This window comes from Pipistrellus kuhlii, unplaced genomic scaffold (assembly GCF_014108245.1).
Source record: "Pipistrellus kuhlii isolate mPipKuh1 unplaced genomic scaffold, mPipKuh1.p scaffold_m20_p_7, whole genome shotgun sequence".
NCBI lineage: Eukaryota > Metazoa > Chordata > Mammalia > Chiroptera > Vespertilionidae > Pipistrellus > Pipistrellus kuhlii.
In genome coordinates, this window is record NW_023425573.1 from 1,513,995 (window position 1) to 1,532,565 (window position 18,571).

General features: G+C 39.2%; 1 protein-coding gene across 3 annotated transcripts in view; it reads right to left on the bottom strand.

Annotated features, from left to right (window-relative positions):
- The window catches only part of XRCC5 (X-ray repair cross complementing 5), a 69,852-nt gene extending 54,532 nt beyond the window's left edge, over window positions 1–15,320 (bottom strand). Inside the window, exons 1-9 of one of the 3 annotated variants that reach the window (XM_036421192.2) lie at window positions 15,179–15,320; window positions 11,114–11,227; window positions 9,013–9,196; window positions 8,031–8,079; window positions 6,547–6,669; window positions 4,260–4,451; window positions 3,003–3,117; window positions 2,174–2,312; window positions 366–478 (exon numbers count right to left, since the gene is read on the bottom strand). In XM_036421192.2, the coding sequence (XP_036277085.1) occupies window positions 366–478; window positions 2,174–2,312; window positions 3,003–3,117; window positions 4,260–4,451; window positions 6,547–6,669; window positions 8,031–8,079; window positions 9,013–9,196; window positions 11,114–11,227; window positions 15,179–15,199 (1,050 nt within the window). In that variant the 5' untranslated portion in view covers window positions 15,200–15,320. Of the gene's footprint in view, window positions 1–365; window positions 479–2,173; window positions 2,313–3,002; window positions 3,118–4,259; window positions 4,452–6,546; window positions 6,670–8,030; window positions 8,080–9,012; window positions 9,197–11,113; window positions 11,228–14,167; window positions 14,191–15,027; window positions 15,127–15,178 lie in introns of those variants that run through there. The other 2 variants (XM_045575369.1, XM_045575370.1) reach the window with 2 other exon arrangements.
- Window positions 15,321–18,571: the final 3,251 nt, after the last annotated feature.

Genomic DNA, 18,571 nt, shown 5'->3' on the forward strand with positions numbered 1-18,571 from the left:
TCTCTTCAAAAATCAAAGACAGTGTCCTGGCCGGTTTGGCTCAGTGGATAGAGTATCAGCCTGCAGACTAAAAGGTCCTGGGTTCAGTTCTGGTCAGGGAGGATATGCCTGGGTTGCAGGCTCCATCACTCCACAGGGGGTGTGTAGGAGGCAGCTGATCACTGATGTTTCTCTCTCCTTTTCCTTCCCCTCTAATCAACAAAAATATATTTTTTTAAAAATCAAAAGTAGTGACACTAACACCCAGACTACATTTTAGAAAAACTAAGTTAAGTAAACATATTATAAATGAAAGGACCCATCTCAAATAATAACAAGAAAAAGGTAACTTATTTTGTTCATAATTAGTAAAGTAAATCCTGTACCTGAGAAGATCTACAAAATCCCAAAACAGAGAAACACTTCCCCTCTGATTTGTATTTCATTTGTTCCTCATCCACTTTAGAGAACGGAATGATATCACTCCCATAGCGGAACCCTAGAGAACAAGAGAAGAGCATCTGTTAAGCACACGGGGCCTCATTCTCTACGAGCTGAAATTAGCCCTCCACATACACTAACAATACACGCACACTCCAGATCAAGCCTCCATAGACTATTCCCTAAAATCAAATTTCTGCCCCTTGTGATGAATGGAGAAGCAGCAGCAGCAGATACACAAACGGCATATACAAAAAGAGTCCATTAAAATCCAATTACATTTTTAAGTACATATTCTGCAATTTAGTTACTTAATGATTATCCAGCCTAGAGGAAAGAATATAGCAAATGCAATGAATTAGTTATTCTCTAAAGATAAACCATGGTTGACTAAAATATAGTCATGATTTGTAAACATAACAACATGAACATATCTCTTCAGAAACCTGGAGAACCACAGAGAAAAATGCCCACAGAAAATTTTCAAAACAAAATGTTATAAAAAATTCATGGAAGAAGCCAAAATTTTTCTATTTAGAAACATTCAATTGATAAATTAAATATTTTTCTGCATTCAAGTTTATTTTATTTCTGGGATTGGATTTTCTATTTTTTTTTTTTTCAATTACTTAGGTTGCTCATATAAATATAGGCTCTTGGTTTCTTTTTTGTTGTTGCTAAAACTCATCCAAGGATATCTTTCCATTAATTTATAGAGAGAGTGAAGAGAGAGAGAAAAACAGAGAGAAACATCAATGTGAGAGAAACACATTGATTGATTGTCGAACCAGGATCTGGACCAGAGAAGAGCATGCAACCAAGTTACGTGCCTTGATTGGAATTGAGCCTGGGACCCTTCGGTCAGCAGGCCTACGCTTTATCCATTGAGCCAAACTGGCTAGAGTGGCTCTTGGTTTCTAAAAAACAAGCAAACACAAAACTCCCACTCTGTCCAAGGCCTCTGCTCTATGGGAGGTCATACATAGAGTGTATATACAGTGTTATATATTTTGTGGGGAGAAGGATCAGCAAAATCCAAGGATTCTGGCTTTGGGTTAAAGGAAAGGAAAAGTATGTGCACTTTTACTCCAGGAAACAAAGAAACTTGTGTTTTTTTAAAATTTCCAACAAAAAGTTATCAGGGAAATGTATGGCACATGATTAAGAGTGATATCGAAACCAAATGTTTTTTTAACTTTTTTGTCATCAGACATCTTCTTACTTAAATTGTTTAATAGTAACGTGAAAATTTCTAGTGAAAACTCTTCTGGGTTTTTTCATTCATCTATTTAAAAGGTAAATCAATAACTCTAACTTTTGTAGACAGCAAAAAAGATAGAATAGACTACAACATATGACCTTATTCCTTTGCCCACATGTACTAGTCCTTCTAAGAAATAGAACTCTACATATTTGGGTAGAGAGCAGAGGATAGGAAAAGGGAGTATGTGAATAACTGCAGAAAGTTTGAGAGACAAAAGTTGCACATTTATGCTCTTTGAACTCAAACCATATTCAACTACTAGAGGGCTGGTGCATGAAATCTGTGCATGGAGGGGGGTTCCCTCAGCCCAGCTGGCACCCTCTCCAACCAGGGACCCCTCGGGATTCACGTCTCATGATCCCCTCAAAGAGCTGCGTCTCCAGACACAGAGAAACATCTCTAAACAATAGTAATGTAAATCCCAGCCCACCTCCTATCACCTTGAAGAACAGCTCTTTTAAGCAAAAGTAGGTACTCTTACTCTAATACCTTGAATAGTGTCGTCTTTCGGAACTTCAGTTTCATCATCGTCATTCAAGCAATAAACGGTTTCTTTTTGTACATCATCCTTTTTTAGGGTTCTTGCATCCACAACTGTCCAACACTTTTTAACTCTCTCCTGTAGAATCTGAATTCAAACGAACAAGAAAACAAGTAAATACATAAATAAATCAATGCGGAGAGAGCAAGGATTCCAATTGACAAAAGGTGACAATCTGATATGCTCTCTACAGAAAATCATCCATATCAGTTAATCTAGATGAACTGCTTTGTTTGCTCTTGTCTACTGTGGGAACTTGAGTTTATTTCATAACTCTTTCTACATTTCATCTTTCCCCCAAGGTAAACCACAAATAAACATTAATATTAGTATGTATTCAAATACTTTCTATATTAAACCCACAGACCAAAAGAATAAAAAGAAGACCATACATTTATTACCACAGTTATCATAAAAAAAGGGGAGACATCTATCAGTAGTCGGAAACCAGTAAGAAAATTTAAAAGAAAACAAAAGCTAGATATGATAATGATAAAACTTTATGCATTCCAGAGAAAGGAAGGCCTGAAACTCATGACTAACCATTATGGAGAGAAAGAAAAATGAAGGAATCAATCTCCATCAGAGATAATTCATAAAGCTTCCTCTTCCAGCATGCCCTTTCCCAAAAGATAGAGATGATACGAACAGGCAGAGCAGTTAAAGAAGCAGTAAGCACAGTACTGAGTAACCCGCTCATGAATTGTCAGTTTCTTACATAAGCATATTTGTCTGCCAGGTAACATTTCTGTAAAAATATGTGCACCAACTACTTACCGATTTATAAGCCAAGATCTTTATTGACAAATTAGAGCCAATGGTCAGTTGACAGGGCCAGGCCATGGAAGACCTCTCAATTTTCTTAAAGACACACAGTTGTCTCAGACTCTCACTTAATAAAAAATAAAGGCAATCTGTAATACTTTTAACAATAAAGATAAATTAAAAATAAATATACAATGAAAGCAACTATTTGAAAACTGTTAATTGTACTGAAATGATGCGCTTAATTTTGTAGAAGGAGAAGTGAACTGGTGTCAATCACAAAGAGAGGAGGAACAGCTGGGGATGGCAGGAATGTGGCAATCACAAGTTGGGAGAAAACCAGGTACAACTGAGTTGGCTCAGTGACAGGTAAAAACAAACATCTCTATCTTCCTCTGTTCGATCTTTTCTTTCACCTCAGCCAGTTGTTCCTAACATTTTTTTCAGGACCGAGGACATGTTGAGGCTATGATAAAAGCACATTCCTAAATAAATTTCACCCCATAGAAAGGGTTCCCCAAACCCCCTGAAAACACGGACCTGAGGGTAAGAACTCCTGTCTAGGGTATCATGGGGTGGGCACCACCCTAAAATACATTGTCACAACTCTACAATTCTTATTTCATTCTAGTTCTCCCAAATAAAAGGCACGTGTATCTGTACAGAATGGAGAGAGTTAAATGAAGATTCTCAGGGGATAAAGGAACTTCGAAGTCCATATTTTAGTTTTAAGGCGAAGCAGATAGAAAATTCTAGGTTTCTTACTGGGGAGAGAGGGGAGAAAATAGAGGAGTGGCAAACACAATGTAAATTGTTGGTTCTTGAGAACATAAATCCAGATCAATTCTACTTTTATCTGGCCCCCAAACAACAGAGGAGATGACAGATGATATCTGGAATTTGTGGTATTCCCTAAAATAAGGAAGAAAGGAACTAATGACTGAACACATCCAAAGCATAAAATCTAGACCAGCGGTCGCCAACCTTTCGGACCTCATGGACCACCAGTGGTCTGATTGATCCCCTTGGTACAGATGAAAAATAAATTAAGAAAAGGGCAAAGAAAATTATGTGACATTATCCAGAGATTTAAAAAATAAAAATTAGGGACTGGTATACTATTTCTTGAATTAAATCAAAATATTTATTAAAGAAGAACTGCTTATTCAAGAGAGGCCCAGAAAAAAGAAAACATTAGGAAGCCCTATGATCAAAAGAGAAATGTATATAGTACAACTGAAAGTTGTAATCAAGGTTTTCACTTCTCACCTGAAAGAATAAATTTCATCCAGCCCATCTTCACCTTCTAAAGACGTCATCACCTTTTTCACCATCCGAATGCCTTCTTTCTGCTGCTCAGTAATTCCTTTTAGAGGAAAGGAGGGCCCATGGTTGTCCGAGGGCAAGTTGCCATCTCCTCTGTCCCCAGTTCCATCTTCCTTGCCAATTGGGAAAGGCAAACTATCAGGAGAAGATCGGCATTGGTTAAGAACACAGGTCCTGAAGCTAGGCAATACACTGGGTCCCAATCCTGTGCCTGTCTCATTGGCTATGAGAAAATGGGTATATCAACCTCTCTGAGCTTTACATTTCTTATCTGTCAAATGGCACTTATCTCTTACCCAATATTCTATGAGGGTTTTTTAATTTATTGATTTAAGAGAAAGAAAGAGAGAGAGAGAGAGAAAGAGAAACATCCATTTGTTGTTCCACTTATGTATGGTATTCATTGGTGATTCTTGGAAGTGTCCTGACCTTGGATCAAACCTGCAATCTTGGCACATCAGGACAATGCTCTAACCCAGTAGTCAGCAAACTGCAGCTCACGAGCTGCGGTTTGCCACTCTGTCGGCTAATGAGTTTGCCGACCATTGGTAGACTAAATGTTACCGTGTAGCTGGAAGCTGTGAGGATTAGGCAGTTGTGGCATATTGTGTGCACAGAGGTAAAGGGTAGCATATGACAGTGGTCAGCAAACTCATTAGTCAACAGAGCGGCAAACCGTGGCTCGCGAGCTGCAGGGTGCCGACCACGGCTCTAACCACTGCTCTACCCAACCGAACTACTCGGCGGGGGCTCTATCACTTTGAAGTAGCTGAAGCCTCTTTAATTTGGGGGCGTGCAGGGGGCAGCCAATCAATGACTCTCTCTCATCATTGATGTTTCTATCTCTCCCTCTCCCTTCCCCTCTGAAATCAATAAAGATATATTTAAAAAAAAAAAAATAGAGAGAAAACTCATGGACACAAATAACAGTGTGATGATTGCCAGGAAGAGGGGGAGTGTGAGAAGGTGAAGGAGGGTACAGGGGGGGATAAATGGTGATAGAAGGAAATTTGATGTGGGGTGGTGAACACACAATACAGTGTACAGGTGATGTGTGTGGAATTGTGCACCTGAAAGCTGTATACTTTTCTTAACCAGTGTTACCCCAGTAAATTCAATAAAAATAAGTAAATAAATAAATATAAGTGCAGTATGCTTCAGCCATGTAAAGGCATCCTAAGATTATGAACAGGGAACAGAAACCAAGATGGGCTTTTGAAGTGCTGGGGGGAAAAAAATCTCAATTCAATAAGAGAAGTGTCACTTAAAAAGCACTTAATTTCGGTGAGGTATCGTTTTAACAAGTTCCAGTATGATGGTTATTCTGAACTACTTTTCTACAGAAAGGACATGCCCCTCCGCAGTTCTAAGAGGGACATACATGCAATTCCCCATGGCAGGCATTTTAAAGCCGAAGGCTTACCACTCTGAGCTGGGGACCTTTTAATAGAGCTCTCGGTCTGAGAAAAGGAGGGTTCCCAGAAGCCTGATAATTCAACATCCTACAATACCACTCTGCTTTCACTAAAAATAGGACAAGAAAAAATAGGCTACAGACACAGCAGGAAGGATTGGTGTAGTCAAAGAACTTTCATAGAAGAGAAAGAATGGAAATGCCTGGAGAGGAAATTCAAGTTTTGGGGGAGGGATTCTCTCCCCAACAAACTGTGAAATATGTTTCCCCTCTCTGTTCATACATCTCATCTCTAAATACGCATAAGCAAATTGTTTTTCTGCACATGTGTGTATCCTTTAGATCTGGAAAACAATTAAAAACAAGCATTATATATGTTTAAAATGATTCCTAAGTTGACATTTCTCCCTACACAAAAAATATCTACTGTTAAGACACAGTTCTCTTGAGCTGTTTAAGAAAGAACTCCATCAATCAGGTCATTGTTTGGGTCAAATCCTCTAAGTAGGCAAGCGATTGAATATGCTCAAAATTTTCCTTTAATTCCTCAATTCTTTGAGTCTAAGAATAGTAAACCATCGGCTATTAAGCTAAATTCTTGTTTAACTGTGAATTTCATCCCTTTATCACCAAAACTCAGAAGAGTTCCTGGAACATGGAAAGTAATCAGTGAATATTTGCTGAAGTCAATCATCTGACAGATCCCAAGTCAGAGCAGAGCAAAGACTCCTGGGAACCAAGCACTCTATAATGAGGCCCACTCATTACATGTGAGAGCACAGGGTTTGTCTACAAGCATTATTCTTACAGTCTTACAAGAATTGCAGGGAGATGTTGGATTTCTTCAAGTTATGAATTATAGTATCCAGCTGATCTTTGCTGAATGGGCTGCTGAGGTCAGTGAACACTTCAATATGCCTCTTCTCAAACTTCTTTCCTCTACAAGAGAGAGTTATCACATTAAGAAATCATCCTCCTGAATTAGTTCCTACAGATTCAAATGTCCTTCACTTGTTTACTAAGCAGAAAGAGGCTAAGGAATTATCTAGATACAGTTAACAAAATGTATTACCTTCCTTCGAGAAGTCAACATATTCTTGATACTCAGTTAAGTTTCTACCAAACATCTAATCACCTAGTTATAACTCATACTTTCAACAACTTAGGCAAAATTTCTTAATAATTTGGAATTATGTCCCTCATTTCATAACTCTGTCTTCAGGTAAAGGTGTGGTCATTGTGATTAAAAAGAATCCCCTTCCAGCTTCCAGAAAGGCAGAAGGTAAACAGGGAGCACTCCCAATGTACTACAACATCAGCCTTGTAAGGGTTCAATTACCAAACACCCTGGTCTGATTCCTCTCACAGGGCTAGTGCAAAGAATGTATAAAAATTGAGAAATTTGCCGAAACCGGTTTGGCTCAGTGGCTAGAGCGCCAGTCTGAGGACTGAAGGGTCCCAGGTTCGATTCCGGTCAAGGGCATGTACCTTGGTTGCGGGCACATCCCCAGTAGGGGGTGTGCAGGAGGCAGCTAGTCGATATATCTCTCTCATCAACGTTTCTAGCTCTCTATCTCTCTCCCTTCCTCTCTGTAAAAAAATCAATAAAATATATTAAAAAACAAAACAAAACAAAAAACAAAGATACATATTTTAAAAGCACAGTAATTAAAAAGTAATGAATTAGAAAATTGACCAGAGTTACTATGCACCTAATTTCAATAACATATGGACCATACTATTTAGTATTTTTAAAAATTCCAGGTGCCAGGACCGGTTTGGCTCAGTGGATAGAGCGTCGGCTTGGGGACTGAAGGGTCGCAGGTTCGATTCCGGTCAGGGGCATGTACCTTGGTTGCGGGCATATCCCAGGTAGGGGGTGTGCAAGAGGCAGCTGATCGATGACTCTCTCTCATCGATGTTTCTGACTCTCTATCTCTCTCCCTTCCTCTCTGTACAAAATCAATAAAATATATATTTTTTTAAATAAATAAATAAATAAATAAATAAAATAAAATAAAAAATAAAAATTCCAGGTAATTAGCTAAGTCAAATAGAAAGGAATCTGTAATAAGCCAAACTTTTATTCCTCCCAGAGAAATTCCCTCCCAATATATTCCTTCCTCCTTTTAAGCTTATATGAGAGTTTGAACTCAACCACTGAATTCTATCAAATGTTTCCTTAGCCACACAAACATGCCATTTGATTAACAATGAATCACGTAATGCACGGAATATATCAAGCCATACAGTTTTTTCAGAAAGGCTCATTTCCAACTCTCTCCAGCTGAGACACTTACACAGTTTCTTGTTGAATCACATCCATGCACACAATGAGTGCATCCAGGACTCAGCTAGTTAAGGGCAGATCTGACCAAACAGTCCCTTTATTCCAAGAATATGCAACTTTTTTCCCAATAAAGCCCACAGTGTTGGAAACTGTAGACACTGGGTTGACTGTGTGATGATCTGAAAGTACCTGCCCAACGACCCTTCCTCCAATCATATACTCACATACGCTATATGTCATATTATACATCCTGAGACATATAACCATAAGAAATAAAATAATCCAAAAGGTAATCTAACTTATCTCACTCATTTAATCAAAAATGATGATGCCATTTTACAATGACTAGAACCCAATTTTTGTGATTAACAGTCCAATTCTTAAAAATTAAGTGAGCCATAATGTAGCGTTTGTAAGTTACTCCCAGCACAGCAGCACCTCCTAGTGACCAGGAAGGCAGTACGAACTGTTACAAAAATAAGAGTAACCCCTTTAAGTCAGGGTGCCTGTGGAAGGAACGGGAAATCTCACAATTTGGCTATGGGCATATTTTTGACACAGAAATAGCCCCCATCCGGGAAAGCACGGAGAATGCTATAGCTCGGGAATTTCACTTACAGATGTATATATTATACTCTTCTAGAAATACCTGCTCCATGTCCAAACATTTCTGACTATCACCACTATCAAACCCTCTGCACACTGATACACACATATACTTTTTGGAATCTTCCCCTTCCTATGCCTCCCAACCTTTCAATCTCACTCGTGCAAAAAGGGAACAAGATTCTATTCTGGAGGAGCAGGTATCCAGGCACCCAACCCAATCCAAATAATTTCCCATTAAATCCTAACACACATTACCTTCATGTCCTCAGAGCCAAAAATGCCATTACAGTCAGAGCTGGGACTCAGAGAACCTCCCCAAAATAAATTATGATCCTACAGATTAAAGGACGTTTCTTAAGTCTTCTTTGGCTGAAAAAGGATACAGTCAGCTTGTTGAGAACCTGGTTGGATTTTGCTTTCAATGTCCTCCAGCAAGTCAAAGTCTGGTAGCATCAGGTGTCTGTGCACTGTGATGTTCTGATACTGATCCTCACAAGCAAGGGCATTCTCGGTGCCATCTGTACCAAAAAGGACTAATGCAATTTCATCTTTGCTCTCAGCAAACACCTAGAGAAGAATGTTAGAAGGCTGAAAACCATATAGTACCACCTGGAAGCCATTAGATACCTATCCTTTAGGGGGAGAGACAACCACGCCTCCCTATGGCAGGTTCCTGGGACCATTGTCAACAGCAGTACATTGGGCTGGAAGGCCCATGGGACAAAGACAATTCCTAGGTTCTAAGCCGACGTTGTCATGAACTATTCAATATATCGGTACCACCTTCATTTCAGCACAACTCAGGGTGGGGAAATAGTAGGATGGTAACTGCTCTTAAAGAATTCTGGCAAAACCAGACTCTAATTCTGAATGAAAACTAATTATGGGTAATTAGAAAAGATTTTAGTCTGTCTTTCTGGAACGACTATTCAAGGTTTACATTTTCCAGAGATTAAAAAACAATGTTTCCTGGTTCTCATCCCAAAGCCCAGGAATTTCACTTACAGGTGTATATACCATAGATAAATTCTTATACATGTACACCAGGATACAATGAGCAAGAAAATTCACTTCAGCACTGTTTATAACAAACTGGAAACAAGCGAACCATCCATCAACAGGAGAAGGCAAACAAACATTGAAGAATATTTATACAATGGGCTATTACTACCTAGTAAAAAACAAAAAAAAAATGTGCAATGTTTATCAACAGAAATAAATGTCAAAAACAGATGGTTGAGGAAAAATAAGCTGCAAAATTACATGCCCCATATAATAGCATCACAGTTTTGAGAGCTGCACACAACACTAAATATTATTTATGAATATACTTATGTCCAAAAGTATAAAATAAGCATGGTATAACCTTACAAATTCTGAGAAAAAGAGGAAGAGGGGAGGAGAAGAAAGATGAGGATTGGAAAGGGATACACAAGGGGCTCCCCATTTATCTGAAATATTTATTTTTTTAAGAAAAAAAAGAAAAAGAAATATGGCAAAACTTTAGGGTCATATATTGCTAGACAATGGGAAAATATGTTCGCATTATATTATTCTCTGCATCTGCCTCTTTTATGAAACATTTCATAATCAAACAGAAAAACAACAACAGTATCTGACACAACAGGCAGTCTTGTCCCCATCTATGATTAAGCCTTTTATATCCTTGGGAAGAAAGCTGCATAGGGAGAAAATGAAATTCTGGCATTCTTCGTTTTTGTTTGGTCTATTAAATTCCCCAGTCAATTAACAACTCATTATAATCCCTAGTTGTACATGGAGAAAAGGTCCCAGCTGCTGGGATTCAAACATGTCCAGCACACCAGTGGGACATTTCTTAAATGATATCTTAGATGACATCTTTTTAAAAAATCATCTCTCATGATTCCATGGGACTCTCGTGAGGCCTGTTTAAAATAGAGATAGCATGCCACCAGCAAAAGGTAACTGGACTAGGCACAAAGTAGTTGAAGGACTTGTTCAAGATCACGAGATCAGTAAACGACATGTTAGAGCAAGGATTCAAACCTAGGCCATCTGGCTCTAGAAACTGTACTTTTAAACATGACTCGACATTGCCTCTTGTGTCTGGTAAAAACTGTAATATCCAGTGGAGGGGCCAAAAATAAGAGAAGGAAAAACTACCAGGCTCTAATGATAGTTGAACTTGCATGGGAGTATATGTAAGAAATGATAGTTGAACTTGCATGAGAGTATATGTAAGAAATGATAGTTGAACTTGCATGAGAGTATATGTAAGAAATGATAGTTGAACTTGCATGGGAGTATATGTAAGAAATGATAGTTGAACTTGCATGGGAGTATATGTAAGAAAACTCCTCAGATTCCAGAGAACACTGAGCCTGGACATTGTAAACAGGCTGGTACCTTGTATTACTAAAGTGGAGGCAACAAACAGCTAGACCAAACAAAAACGAAGAATGCTAGAATGAGTTACAAGTTCAAGGCCAATCTGGCTCTTACCTGTCGCTGCACAAACATGGTCATCACCTTCTTTGCCAGATCGAATGGAGATTCTTCACCAGGAAAGGAGTTACTCATGGCAAAGCCCACATCCATACACAGCACAACAGCTGCCTGGAAACAATATTTGAAAAATGTTTGATGATAGCCAATAAAAAAGGAAAGAAAAGAGATATGCCCTTTGTTTATTTCACCCAGATAACCTGTACTGATCTTTAGGGGATGCATGATGAAGGGAGAGGAAGTGTCCTACTTAGAGAACAGATGTAAGACATACATTTTTACTATAGAGAAAGTTTAAATAGTCCTAATGCTTTCTAAAAGCTAGAAAGTACCTGTCAGGAAGGAGAATGCTCCAGGCAGGTGCTGCTCCTTTAGCCTGAGCCAGGAATAAACCCAGGGGCAGCAGATTTGCAAACAACCTGCAAGCTAGAGCTAAGTCCATACCATGAGCCCCACAAGCTTTTGTTGTAAGCCACTGATTTAGGGCGTAGTTTTTCATATACCATTTTGTGGCAATAAGTGACTACTAGAATTTATATATGCAAAAGTGATTACAACACTTTGCATTGTTTTATAAACTGAGGATCTAAAATTAAGATCAAGACATTAAATCTATCCCAGTAGCTGACAAAGTCATATAAACAAACAATACCAGCACAATGTTCCATGACAGAGATATGCAATGGGCACTAGAGCACACACAGAGAGGAGATACAGGAGGGATAAGGAGGCAGAAAAAGCTGCCTGGATATGAAACTTGGGTGAGTCTTAAAGAATGAGTAGGAGTCAGTCATGTAAACAAGGGCGTGACATATAGAGGGAGCCACATAAAGACATATAGTCATTAGATAGCAATCATGTATGTATGGGATGAAGAAAATGGAGAAAACATAAACCAAGAGGGATACACATAAAATCTATATTTGGCATCCAAAATTTAACCGAATAAGAGTTGGAGACCTGAACAAACAGCAACTAATAATTTCAGAGTGGATTATAAAATGAGTCACTGGTATGACATGGCTTCAGCATTATATCCCCCTCACATATCTAATTTCATCCTCTAAAATATTTTAGGTTGTGTCGATGGCTTATTGAATCCAAGTAAAGAAAAGAAAGGGCTTATGGTGAAAAGAAGACTGGATTAGCAGTCTGAAGACCTGAGATCCATCTCCACCTTTATTATCAACTAGTGGCCCAGTACACAAAATTATGCACATTGAAAGGAAATTAAAGAGAAGAAATATTTTAATATTGCTATTCACCCTTCCTCTATAGTAGAAGTATCCATCAAATTCACAATAGACAATGACAGATCACAACACATGCGTGTAATTGGTGCCATCAAGAGCTTTATATGTATCGCACATGAGTCAACTCAGCCTTTTATATATATAGAAAATAAACTTGCTTAATTAGACCTGCTTTCTGATTTAGCTAAACTTTTTCCAGCCCAGTGAAGCACCCCAACTTCTCTTTCAGGTAGTTGTCAGCCACACAGCAGTAAATATCAACATGAAGATTATTATTGTAGATCACACTGGGAGAACAAAGGGTAAAATATTTAACTGCAGCAGTGTTTGACTATATTCTGAGCAGTTGAGAGAATCTGAAGTCATTTTCAAGGTCCATCATTTCTTACTTCTTGTCAGTTGGGTCATGTTTCTCAGCTTTTAAATCTCCATTTTCCGGCTAATGAAAAGAAAACAGAATCCCACTGACGCTCCTATCTACCTACGCCAGGACTTCTGTGAGGATCAAATGAGATGAGGCATGGGAAAACACTTTGCTTCATAAACATTTGGTTACAGTGTGAAATGTTTGCTCCTGGCTATAAAGCAATTCATGTTCCTGGGCTGAAGAAACTGCAGGGAGGCTAGTAGCTAGGGAGAGGAAGACGGGTATTGCTACGTGATGTCAATATCCTGATTGTTGGACACTTAGAATATTAGTCTTTTATATATACAGATTAGCTCTGAGTCCTTGGATTCCCAAAGTCCTTGGATTCTCCTACTTCACTTCACTATTCCCACTTAAACTCACTATTAATTCATGGAGGCAGAAAGCAGCATTGGACTAAATGAGATCTAAGGTCTTTTCATAGTTAACATTCTTTTGACAGTTTCACCTGTGCTTTGTACTGTCAGACCACATTTGACAAACTGTGAGAGTTTGGAGCATCACATCCTTGAGTAAGATTATTAAAACTTATATGAAATGAGCAGATAAAAGAAAGATCTGAAGAACATTTAACTTGAAGAACAGTTTGGGGGGAAAAAAGGGGGGGGGAGGATATTTAAGCCAAATGAGAAGATTTAGGGGAACATGAGACTTCCTCCAAAATATTTGACAGCTGTGATATAAAAGGATGGTCTTTGGGAGAGAGAGATTAGCAGATAGAAGTTACTGGGAGATTGGTTTGACTCCATACAAGGAGAAAAAAAGAACATTTAGAAGTGATCCATAGAAGAACCAGTTTTCAGAAGCAGTGATCTCTTGCCCCTATAAGCGTCTGAAAAATCAGGGAACTTATACATGATTTCTAGATTTGCTTATATTGCAGGCAACACCCGGAAAAGAAAGACTACTTAAGTTTTTCCCTAGTTTATGTTAAAAATAGTAAACGTCATGTACTAATATTAAAGATTTCTGGAGTAAAGACAGCAGCATGTTTGGAGAAAAGGTGGTAATGAACTACAAAATTCCTCTGAGAATAAAATTTACATCCCATAGTTTCAACGCCTTGAACATAAAAAATATTTTAAAATTTAAGAGTCCCAAAATATGTTGCTGCATTTATTTAATACACATTCATAAAAACTACTTTTAAACAAAAAGGCCTTTTGCTAGGAATGAGGTATCCAAAGAAGGGGCATCAAAGGGCCTCACAATATAGAACTTCTTGCATGGAAGCAGAAGAACTGTCTATGCGATATTTCAAGTTCCTTTCTGGCAGCAGTAAGACTATCAAGAAAGGGAAACTGGGCAACACAGCAGCTGGGTTCATTTATACACCAAAGTAAGCCAGTTAGAATTCTGCTGGAAGCCCACCTGCCATAAACAGCTGCTCCACTAAAGCTGCAGTTTTCAGCAGCTGAAAGAAGATATACAAAAAAGGGGGGTGGCAACATACATTCCTAATCGTGATAGTCAACATGTCCTAACAGAAGATGGAGGGGGTATAAGGGTCAGCTGCTCAAAATCCTTGTCTGTCAGTCTATCAGATACCTCCCACAGGGCCTTGCCTTGGGGGAGCGTGAGCCACTCCCTGGCACACATCTCCCTCTACTGATCCTTCCAGACAACTACCACTCTACCTCTATTAGAGAAATCATTTTAAAAAGTCACTTCAATACCTGTTGTTCATTTGGAACACGGAGTGCCAAAGATTCCTAGCCACACAGAAATTCCCCAGGGCTCTGACACCAGACCAGCTGGGTTCAAATCCGAGTTTGACCAAGTATGGACTGGGAGACCTGGGCTAATTCATCACTTCAACATTCTTCATGCCTGTAAACTGGGGTTAACGGTTTTCAGGGCTTGTTAAAATTAAATGAGATGGGAACCAAGCATTTAGATCAGTTTAGTCTCGCACGGAGAAAATTAGATGATACTATGACACTGTCTATTCCAGTTATTTTCCTCACAGTGCCCCTCTGAAGTGTTACAGCTCTGTGAAGCAGGTGCTCACCATAGCGCTGCCATTCTCATTCAGATTTTAAACACCGGGCTCAAGAGAAATGAAGGAGGGGCAGGGGTGGATCAGAGGGGCCAGAGAGGAGTAGCCCATATAGGAAGGAGGTGGGACAGAAAGGGAGTGAGAGGATGGAAGAGTAGAGGAGGGGGTGGGGAGTAGGCACAAGGCTCAAATGCAGGTCTTAGGACTCCAGCAGATCTCCAGCTTCTCTCACTTTGCATCCCCGCGCCCAGGCCCTGCTGATCCAGCCCATGGACCACGAGGATCTCCCTTCTTTCCTCACTCCTGGACCCCCATGCTTCCTGCTCCGGAAGCGCCCTTTCCATCGTCCGCACGGGCAACGCGCGAGCCCACGGCCCCTCTACCTTGTTCGCCGACCGCGCCATGGTGCCGCTCAGCAGCGCCCGCCGCCTCTTCCGGGCGGGAACCTGCGGCGCCGCAGCACAGTTCCGGCGGACTGGGAACCCGGGGGACCGGAAGTGCGGCTGGGGGGACCGGGAGGCGCGGGGCACTGGGCGCCGAGCATGCGCAGATTCCCTGTGTGCCTCCCTGTGCAGTGGCGCTGGCTGTCTTTTTGAGTTGCCCACGGGTCTAAATACAAACCACATATCCGAAAGACTCATTTTCCTCTCCTCTCACTGGTATCGACACGCACAGCTTTTAATTCCAACTCGAGGGAGTTCTTTGGAAACTCAAATATTATTTTTAAAACTTTTTATAAGACACGCGAGTATAATTACTGGAGACTCACCAAGGAAATGTGCATGCTTTATGCTCATAATTTTGTCTTCTATATAGTCTCTCCTTTCTCTTTTCTCTCTCCCCCTGTCTCACACTCACACACCTTCCAGTACAGCTTTGTTTCCTGGAAGAAATAAGAAATTCTAGTACCTGTGTTTGTTTGCTTCTTAGCCATCCTTAGAAACGTCTTTGGAATCACCCTCTTCCAGGCCGAGAGGCAGGTGTGGTGCTGAGAATGGATATGGAGTTTAAGCACTGGCAAAAGGCCTTCCTTAAAGGTGAAGAGGTAAATGTTATTAATGTAAATATATACCCCGAATAGCCATACCAATCCTGAAAAAGAAGAATAAAGTAGGAGGGATCTCAATACCAGATATCAAGCTGTATTATTGGGTCGGCAGCTAAGTAATTGCGGGTTTCACACATATATGGCTTCAGTTGAATTTTTAGGTTTGCAGACGTAGTACAAATGTAAAACACATTTTGTTATTTTATAGTTGGCTATTCAGCTGTTAATCAGTAAAAAAAAGTTTTTTTGATCTGTTTTGTAGTTTTCGTTTGGCGTTCGTTGAAAAATGGAAAATCAAAAGGAACATTTTCGTCATATTTTGCTTTTTTATTTTCGCAAAGGGAAAAACGCATCGCAAGCTCATAAAAAGTTATGTGCTGTTTATGGTGACGAAGCCTTAAAAGAACGGCAGTGTCAAAATTGGTTTGCCAAATTTCGTTCTGGTGATTTTTCACTCAAAGATGAAAAACGCTCTGGTCGTCCAGTTGAAGTTGATGACGCCCTAATCAAAGCAATAATCAATTTGGACTGTCACAGTACAACACGTGAGATTGCAGAGAAGCTTCATGTATCACATACATGCATTGAAAATCACTTAAAACAACTTGGCTATGTTCAAAAACTCGATACATGGGTTCCTCACGAACTGAAAGAATCACAGTTAACGCAACGCATTAGCAGCTGCGATTTGCTAAAGAAATGTAATGAAAATGATCCATTTTTAAAACGACTGATAATTGGCTATGAAAAATGGGTTGTTTACAACAATATCAAGCGGAAAAGATCGTGGAGCAGGCCAGGTGAACCAACTCAAACAACATCAAAAGCTGATATTCATCAAAAGAAGGTTTTGTTATCAGTTTGGTGAGATTACAAAAAAATTGTCTACTTTGAACTCTTACCACCCAACCGAACGATCAATTCTGATGTCTACATTGAACAACTAATGAAATTAAACAATGCAGTTGAAGAAAAGCGGCCCGAATTGACAAATCGAAAAGGTGTTGTATTCCATCATGACAATGCAAGGCCACACACATCTTTGGTCACTCGGCAAAAATTAATGGAGCTTGGTTGGGATGTTTTGCCACATCCACCATATAGTCCTGACCTTGCACCATCTGATTACTTTTTGTTTCGATCTTTACAAAACTCCTTGAATGGTAAAAATTTCAATAATGATGATGATGTCAAATCGTACCTGATTCAGTTTTTTGCTAATAAAAACCAGAAGTTTTTTGAACATGGGATTATGATGCTGCCTGAAAGATGGCAAAAGGTCATTGATCAAAATGGGCAATACATTACAGAATAAAGTTATTTAGTTCCATGAAAAAATTGTCTTTGATTTTCTTTAAAAAATCCGCAATTACTTAGCTGCCGACCCAATACAAAGCCACTGTTCTCAAAACAGCCTGGTACTGGCATAAGAACAGACATAGACCAATGAAATAGAATAGAGAACCCAGATATCAACCCAAACCTCTATGCTCAATTAATATTTGACAAAGGAGGCACGACTATACAATGGATTCAAGATAATCTCTTCAATAAATGGTGTTGGGAAAATTGGACAGATACTTGCAAAAAATGAAACTAGATCACCAATTTACACCATTCACAAAAATAAACTCAAAATGGATACAGGACTTAAACATAAGACGGGAAACCATAAAAATACTAGAGGAATCCACATGCAACAAAATCTCAGACATATGCCAAAAGAACTTCTTCACTGATACTGCTCCTAAAATGGAAGCTAAAGAGAAAATAAACAAATGGGACTACATTAAAAAAAAAAAAAAAAAAAAAAAAAGCTTTTGCACAGCAAAAGAAACCATCAACAAAACAACAAGAGACCCCATTGTATAAGAGAACATATTTGCAAATGTTACCACTGATAAAGGTTTAATTTCCAACATCTATAGACAACTTATACAACTTAATAAAAGGAAGATAAAAGATCCAATAAAAAATGGGCAACGGACCTAAATAGAATCTTTTCAAAAGAAGACAGAAGGAAGGCCAAAAGGCACATGAAAACATGTTCAAAGTCACTAATTATCTGAGAGATGCAAATCAAAATGGCAATGTGGTACCATCTCAACCTATTAGAATGGCCAACATCAACAAATCAACAAACGACAAGTGTTGGCGAGGTTGGGGAGAAAAAGGAACCCTCGTGCACTGCGGGTCGGAATGCAGACTGGTGCAGCCACTGTGGAGAACAGTGTGGAGTTTCCTCAAAAAACTGAAAATGGAAATCCCATTTGACCCAGTAATCCCATTCCTAGGAATATATCCTAAGAAACTAGAAACATCAATCAGGATATATGCACCCTATTTTCATAGCAGCACAATCTACAATAGCAAAGATTTGGAAACAGCCTAGGTGCCCGTCAGCAGATGAATGGATCAGAAAACTATGGTACATCTACACAATGGAATTCTATGCTGCCACAAAAAATAAGGAATTCTTACCATTTGCAGCAACCTGGATGGAACTGGAGAACATTATGTTAAGTGAAATAAGGCAATCAATGAACTAAAAATACCACATGATCTCACTCATTTGTGGATAATAAAGAACATTATAAACTGATGAACAAAAAGATACAGAGGCAGTAAAGCATCAAACAAACTGTCAAGTTACAGTGGGAAGGTTAGGGAGATGTGGGGGAAGGACTTGTATGCATGCATATAAGCGTAACCAATGAATGCAAAATAG